Here is a 7,520-nt window from a genome sequence, read left to right as displayed (position 1 = left end):
TAGAGAGAGTAGAAGGTTTTTTTTTTAATTAGTTATCATTAATTATTTTTAATTTGTATTTATTTAATTTTTCGATTTTAAAATCGGGTTTCCAATTTTTTAATTGTGTTTTAGCACTATTATCAGTCTACCAAAGAAAATAAAAAGGAGATTTTATTGACCCCTGTTTTTTTTTTTTTTTTTTTTTATGAAAGAAAAAAATGTGTCCAGGTTCATCCCCCTTGGAATTACCTTTTTATACATACCTACTCACTTTTTTGTCACTATATATATGAAATGCTGAGCTACGATCTTTCATTCAAAATCCAATTCCAATTTCACTCAGTCTGTACTTTAGTGGAAAAAAACATCATACTTTGTCTCCATCCTAATTTCATTTCATAATCCATCAATTTCCACTATTATATTCTGTTTCTTTTATCCCCAAATTACCCTTCCTTCCATTATTAAACACCCAATAATTAACTTTCCACCATCTCCTGAGGAACCTGAGAGTTCTGCTTTCCGGTTCTCATCAATGGCTTCCATTTCAACCCTCTTCAACAAAACCGCTTTTCCTACTCAATCTCTCCCCAAGTCCTTCAATCCCAATTTTGCCCCTCCCCTTAATGTCTCCTTCTCTCCCAAGCTTTCCTCCAAAAGGATGGTCCGCCTTCGAGCGGCGTTGATCGAACCCGATGGTGGGAAATTAGTCCAACTGTTTGTTGAAAAGTCGCAGAAAGATGTTAAGCAGAAAGAGGCGATTTCATTGCCTAAGATAACATTGACCAAGATTGATATCCAATGGGTTCATGTTTTGAGCGAAGGTTGGGCTAGCCCGCTCCGTGGATTCATGAGAGAATCACAGTTCCTCCAAACACTTCATTTCAACGCTATCCGTCTTGATGACGGCTCCGTTGTAAACATGTCTGTTCCGATTGTGCTTGCTCTTGATGATTTGCAGAAGCAACGGATCGGCGATTCCAAAAAGGTCGCTCTCGTTGACTCTCAGGATAATACCATTGCCATTTTGAGCGAGTAAGTTGACATTTATTCCTTTTATTTGAATTTAGTTTTTGCAATTTCAGATTATTATGGTTGCATTGGATGAAATACATTGAATTAGATTTTTATGGTTGCAATTTCAGATTTGATCTTTCATTGTTACATTGCTATCAGAGTTTAGAAGTTGAATATATGGATACTTAAGAACTGTGATTAAATTGGAAATTGCAGCACATGTTCTATTTACTTTGTCCCCCATTGAACAACTTTTAGGTATACTGAATACAGTTTTGTCGTTCTATGTTTTCTTAAATCTCTGCGGTTTACTGTTGTCGTTTTCTATTGATGACCTTCCAACTCGAAAATATGAGTAATGTGTACAAATTGGTCTGCAGCCTTATCCACTCATGGTGCTGTCTTAGTACTAGCATTTTGAAAATGCAAAGTTTGCGTCTTGAGTGCTGCTATATCATCATATCTTGTTCTTCATAGATATGTATTGCAGTTTTTGACATTATGCCAGTATCCATTTTGATGGCTGTGCAGTTTGAAACTCGAAAATGATGTATTCAAGGAACTACTATTACTTTGCTTTGGGTCCTAAACTTTATGCTAAGTGATTTTGTCCCATACAATTAATAATGGCTAATATTCTTTTGTTGTTTATGTCAGCATTGAGATCTACAAGCACCACAAGGAAGAACGGATTGCAAGAACTTGGGGGACTACTGCCCCGGGTCTTCCATATGTTGAAGAAGCTATTACCCCATCTGGGAACTGGCTGATTGGAGGAGATTTGGAGGTTATAGAACCAATCAAGTACAATGATGGTTTGGATCGCTTTCGATTATCCCCTGCAGAACTCCGTGAGGAATTCACAAAGCGCAATGCAGATGCTGTCTTTGCTTTTCAGCTCAGAAACCCTGTGCACAATGGCCATGCTTTGCTAATGACAGATACTCGTAAGCGGCTTCTAGATATGGGTTATAAGAATCCTGTCCTTCTACTTCACCCATTAGGAGGCTTCACCAAGGCAGATGATGTTCCTCTTAGTTGGAGAATGAAGCAACATGAGAAGGTTGGTTTACTTGAAATTTTACATGGCTTATCAATTAGACTTGTAATGAAATAGTTTGGACCTGTAATGACTTTATCAATGTAAATGTGTTTTCAGGTGCTTGAAGACGGTGTACTTGATCCTGAGACAACAGTCGTTTCTATTTTCCCGTCTCCCATGCATTACGCTGGTCCGACTGAGGTGCAGTGGCATGCAAAAGCTCGAATTAACGCTGGAGCTAACTTCTACATTGTTGGTAGGGATCCGGCTGGAATGGGCCATCCGGTTGAGAAAAGGGATTTATACGATGCTGACCATGGGAAGAAGGTGCTGAGTATGGCTCCAGGATTAGAGCGGCTAAACATTCTTCCTTTCAAGGTACATTAACCTTTTCTAAGTCATATATTAATTTTGCTTCCTTGACAGAACACGAAAAGAATGGAGTTATTAACCAGTTATAAATTCAGGTTGCTGCCTATGATAAGACTCAGGGAAAAATGGCATTCTTTGATCCATCAAGGGCTCAAGACTTCCTCTTCATATCCGGCACCAAGGTACGCAGCAAACTTAACATTTCTGAAAAAAGAATCCAAAAACAAGACCAAGTCTAAAGATTTTTGCTTGTGTTATACAGATGCGGTCGCTTGCGAAGAACAAGGAGAATCCTCCAAATGGTTTCATGTGCCCTGGTGGATGGGAAGTGTTGGTTGAATACTATGACAGTTTGACTCCGGCAAACAATGGCAAACTCCCTGAAGCTGTCCCGGCGTAAATGGAGTTGCTTTCTGTATCATTATAATGTAATGGCATTTGTTTGGGAGAAACATTTACGACATATTTATCTCCACGTTGTGGTGAAGAATTTGTAAATATGATCTGTCCAGAACTCCAATAAAATCACGAGGCACTGGTACAGATAATATGGAACTAGCCTCGATCTGCAATTAGGTTTGCCCAGTGTGTCATTTCGTCTTAAGTGCCTTGTATTATACTGTGTTGTGCTTTTTATAAAGAACATAGATTGTGGGGTGTAATATTTTTTTCCCCTTTTTTCAATTCGTTTAATTTTCAGAAATGATATGCATTTAAATCAAATGAATAACAAATTGAATATCAATACGAACTAAGTACAACTGGATGGGTCGGCTAAGCTTTCGTAAGCTCGAGTTGACTTGTTGAGTATTCTATTTCTAATTATGAATCTGAACCTCCGCTATGCTGGAGATCCTATTTGCGCTAGCCCACTATATAACAGTTCAAATGGGAGAAAAAAAGAGAAAAGCACTGCTGGCTGGGCTTAGGAAGTTGCTTTCTTTTCTTTATCGGGGAACAAACTAGCGAGACCGAAGGGCCTAAGAAAGAAAACTTAAGTAGCTTTACGGGAGAGATTAGCTTTGAAGTAGCTTTACCGCGAGACCTCGGCCAATAAAGAGGGATTGGAGCACTGAAGACCCTTGCTGAGCAATCGAGGTGAATCACATTCAAAGAAGACCCTAAAAGAAAGAATTATAGATCTAAAAAGTTGCTAAAACCTGGTTTTTTCGATGAAAAAAAGATCATTTTAGCAAATCATAAAACTTATGATATTAGCAATCTTGCTAGCTATAGGGTGGTGAGCGGAGAAGGAAGAGCTGTGCTATTATATAGATATCCAGCCCTTTTTAATTAGGAAGCTAGGAGTACGAGTCAAGTTTTGAGCTCTTGATGGATCAAAGAATATCATTTTACCAAAAACCACTAAATACAATTTAAAGGCTCATGAGACCAAAACCAATATAAACACTTTGAAACTTTTATAAGTTTCCATGTGGGATAGAAAAAATCCCCTCTAGAAAAAGAGTCAGTTTACATATACACACTCGTAGGCTTAATCTCAAAGCCTTTTCTCCATTTCTCACAATGGAAATCTGTTCTATCTACATTATGAATGAAAAATAAGCTATTCTTTTGATCTACTTGTTCCACTTGAGATAGCTGAAAATCTGTTTCTCGGGAACAGGAATGAACTTCACAGCCCAACCGATCGGCCACGTAAGAGCTGCAAAACCAATGCAAATTCCCCATTGACCCCAGTTTAACCTCTCTATGTCTGTAAATTTCTTCAGAAACTCCACCATCAATACCTGAAGAAGAATTGTTACAGCAATAATTCCAATGAACAATTTGTTCTTGAGTATCCCCTTGAACACATTCTTCTTCTCCAGCTTCCTTGCGTTGAATTCGTTGAACACTTGGCATAGGACGAATATAATAAAGATCAAGGTATCATTTACCTCTTCACTCACACCAAAGATTGATTCGCCCCTGAATTGAAGTGTCAACAGAACAATTATCTGATAGAAAGCTTGAGATAACAGGTTCCTCCACATAATGTTGGTGATCAGTGGCTCGGTCTGGCCAACTGGTTTTTTATCCATGAGATCTTTGGTCGGTTGCTCTGTAGCAAGAGCCAGAGCACCGAGTGTAGCACCAAGTGTGTCCATTATCAAATTCACCCACAATAGCCGAACTGCTGTCAATGGTACTTTTCCTGCTGAAACTGCTGCCACAAAATTGATCACAAATCCAGCAGCATTGGCTGTGAGCTGTAATTGGATGAATTTCTGTATGTTGTTGTAAACACATCTACCCCATTTTAGAACAGTGGCAACAGAAGCAAAACTATTGTCGAGAATGACGATATCTGAGCTTTCTTTAGCAACTTCAGTGCCTTGAATCCCCATAGAAAGTCCTATATCAGCTTCTTTCAGTGCTAGAGCATCATTAGTTCCGTCCCCGGTGACAGCTACAACTTCGCCTTCCCGTTTAAGGCATTGCACCATTAGAAGATTGTCAAAAGGAGATGATCTAGCCATGACTCGTATCTTCTCAACTTTCTCCATTCTTTCCTCAGGCGTGTAGTTTCGGAATTGCTCTCCTTCTACTACAGCTTCACTCGTATCCTCACCCGGTTTGAGTATCCCACACTCTATGGCTACGGCTTTTGCTGTGTAAACATTGTCGCCTGTGATCATTTTAATGCTTACTCCAGCATTTTGGCAATCTTCAACCGCCTTTTTCACCTCTGGTCGACAGGGGTCTTTAATACCCACAAATCCTAATAGGGTCAAGTTGTTGTCTCTGATATTCTTCCCTTCTGTTCCATCTGAATACTCTTGCGAATGCGCAAAAGCCATGCAGCGCAGGCTTTCAGCAGCCATGCCTTGAATAATTTGCTCGAAAAAGGTTCTCTGATGATCATCCATATCTATTATCATTCCTGAAGCATCATAGTAAGTTGAGCACATTGCAAGAATCATCTCTGCAGCCCCTTTCCAATGCAAATGGATTGTGTTGTCAAGCTTCTTCCTAATCAGAACTCCACTCCTTTTATTCTTTGAGTTGAATGCTTCAACATTAAGAACTATGAAATTCTCCTTCTGTCTCTCCATATCCATTCCCAAATCCAAAATTCCCCAAGAAAGAATTGCCTTTTCTGTTGGACTACCAGAGAACTCGAATTCGGATTGCGGATTTGCTCTGTAAGCGCTGCCTGTTGTATTGAATGGTACTCCATCTCTCACCAATTCAACAACATTCGGAGAAAAATCATCCGATTCTTGGCCTAAGAAAAACTTAGTTACCTTCATCCGATTCATAGTAAGAATACCTGTTTTATCAGTACAGATAGTAGTAGCAGAACCCATAGTCTCACACGCGGAGAGCTTTCTCACCAAAGCTTGATCAGACATCATTCTCTTCATTGAATAGGCTAAAGTAAGAGTTACAGCCAAAGACAAACCCTCTGGAATCACAACAAGAAGAACTGTAACAGCTGCTGCTACAATTCCGGCCACGGAATTCAGTATATCATCAGCTTTTGTCTTGCTACCATTGAATTCCACATTCCCATCCTCATCTTTTGTATTCCCTGTGAAGTATCGAACTAAAAGAACCACAAGAACAAGGAAACCAGCAGCTAAACCAATTTTCTCAATTGCTGAATAGAGCTTATTAAGCCTAGCCTGCAATGGCGTTTCTTCATTATTGCCACGGCTTCTAGGACTCATCATTTCACCCCATGTTGTGTTCATCCCCACCGATGTAACAAGCATTTTACCGTAACCATCGGCGACTTTGGTGCCGGACATGATGAATGGGTTTTGGTTGTGATTAATCTCGACATGATCACTTTCCCCTGTCATGCTGGATTCATCTATTAGCAAAGAATGGCCGGAAATCAAAATTCCATCAGCCGGAACCTGATCTCCGATCTTTAAAAAGACAACATCTCCAACAACAAGTTGAAATATCGAAACATGTTGCCTCCTACCACTCCTCACAACTTCAATCTGAATATTGTTACTGACTTTGGATAACTTATCAAATTGTCTATTTTGTCTGTAATTACTGACAGAAGAAACAGCTATGACGAGAAAAACAGCGACGACAATGCTTCCGGCGTCGTACCAACCTTCCTTGAGACCATGTTCTTTGATTCCGAAACCGAGAAAAAGCGCAGCACAAACTAAAAGAATGACGATTGTAAGATCTTTAAAAGCTTCAGCAACAAAGTGAAAGAAACCCTTAGTCGGGGGTTTCTTATAAGTGTTGGAACCAAAAGCTTCCTGTCGAAGAAGAATGTCGTAATCATCGCCATTGATGCCATTTTGTAAATCGGTTTCAATAGAAGACGCAATTCCAGAAACGCCGCCTAAATCTTGAAGGTTTTTGTGGTTTTTCTCCCTGACAAGCTGAGTGAGAGTTGTTTGATGGGTGTTGTTTTCTGGTTTGATATCGAGTAGTAGGAAGGATTTAGAGTGTGAAAGTTTTTTTTTGGGAATTAGAGACTGAATGGCTCGGGAACAGCCAATGGTGGCAAAAGCTAAGTGCCATCTTTTGGCAGGTTGGGTAGTTGGAGAGGGAACTTCAAGCAAGTAGTCATCATCGGACATGGTTTTGATAGGCACTAAAATCAGAGGAAGATATCGAAAATTCTGTGAGGAAGATATTGTTAGAACTTAGTATCTAAAGCATTTCTGGTGGTCCAATTTAAAACATTTCTCGTCGTCGGCAATTTTGTGTTCCCACCACGTAGAAAATTTGAAAGAAGACAAAGCGCGGTGAATGCCTTATCCCAACGTAGAGTTCATGAAAATAACATAGAAAGTGATCACATGCTCCCTACAATTTGCACGTTCACCATTGGGCACTATTTACACAAATCGTCGCCAAAGGGAGATTTTAGTAAATAATCAAAAATAACACTTGGGCTAAGGGTCAAGTTGGTAATTAGAGTTCATGAAAATAACATAGAAAGGGATCACATGTTCCCTACAATTTGCCGTTCACCATTGGGCACTATTTACACAAATCGTCGCCAAAGGGAGATTTTAGTAAATAACCAAAAATAACACTTGGGCTAAGGGTCAAGTTGGTAATTAGAGTTCATGAAAATAACATAGAAAGGAATCACATGTTCCCTACAATTTGCCGTTCA

At 39.5% G+C, this 7,520-nt stretch overlaps 2 protein-coding genes across 2 annotated transcripts; one reads left to right on the top strand and one right to left on the bottom strand.

Annotated features, from left to right (window-relative positions):
• Positions 1 to 305: 305 nt before the first annotated feature.
• On the top strand, positions 306 to 3,097 carry LOC136219662 (ATP sulfurylase 1, chloroplastic-like). The gene is made up of 5 exons (XM_066007143.1): positions 306 to 1,017; positions 1,657 to 2,062; positions 2,159 to 2,419; positions 2,509 to 2,595; positions 2,676 to 3,097. Exons 1-5 carry the CDS (start codon positions 518 to 520, stop codon positions 2,811 to 2,813), a joined length of 1,392 nt encoding a protein of 463 aa, XP_065863215.1. The 5' UTR covers positions 306 to 517; the 3' UTR covers positions 2,814 to 3,097.
• Positions 3,098 to 3,750: 653 nt separating this feature from the next.
• LOC136219661 (putative calcium-transporting ATPase 13, plasma membrane-type) lies at positions 3,751 to 7,020 on the bottom strand. Its single transcript, XM_066007142.1, has one exon. The coding sequence runs from the start codon at positions 6,973 to 6,975 to the stop codon at positions 3,994 to 3,996; it is 2,982 nt and encodes a 993-aa protein (XP_065863214.1). The 5' UTR covers positions 6,976 to 7,020; the 3' UTR covers positions 3,751 to 3,993.
• Positions 7,021 to 7,520: the final 500 nt, after the last annotated feature.

This window comes from Euphorbia lathyris, chromosome 2, assembly GCF_963576675.1.
Source record: "Euphorbia lathyris chromosome 2, ddEupLath1.1, whole genome shotgun sequence".
Lineage (NCBI taxonomy): Eukaryota > Viridiplantae > Streptophyta > Magnoliopsida > Malpighiales > Euphorbiaceae > Euphorbia > Euphorbia lathyris.
This window is presented reverse-complemented; position numbering and strand designations above follow the sequence as displayed.

Coding starts and splice junctions, on each gene's coding strand:
- LOC136219661 (XM_066007142.1), bottom strand. CDS start 6,975: ATGTCCGATGATGACTACTTGCTTGAAGTTCCCTCTCCAACTACCCAA.
- LOC136219662 (XM_066007143.1), top strand. CDS start 518: ATGGCTTCCATTTCAACCCTCTTCAACAAAACCGCTTTTCCTACTCAA. Junction 2,063..2,158: donor GAATGAAGCAACATGAGAAG/GTTGGTTTACTT, acceptor ATGTGTTTTCAG/GTGCTTGAAGACGGTGTACT. Junction 2,596..2,675: donor TCTTCATATCCGGCACCAAG/GTACGCAGCAAA, acceptor TGTGTTATACAG/ATGCGGTCGCTTGCGAAGAA.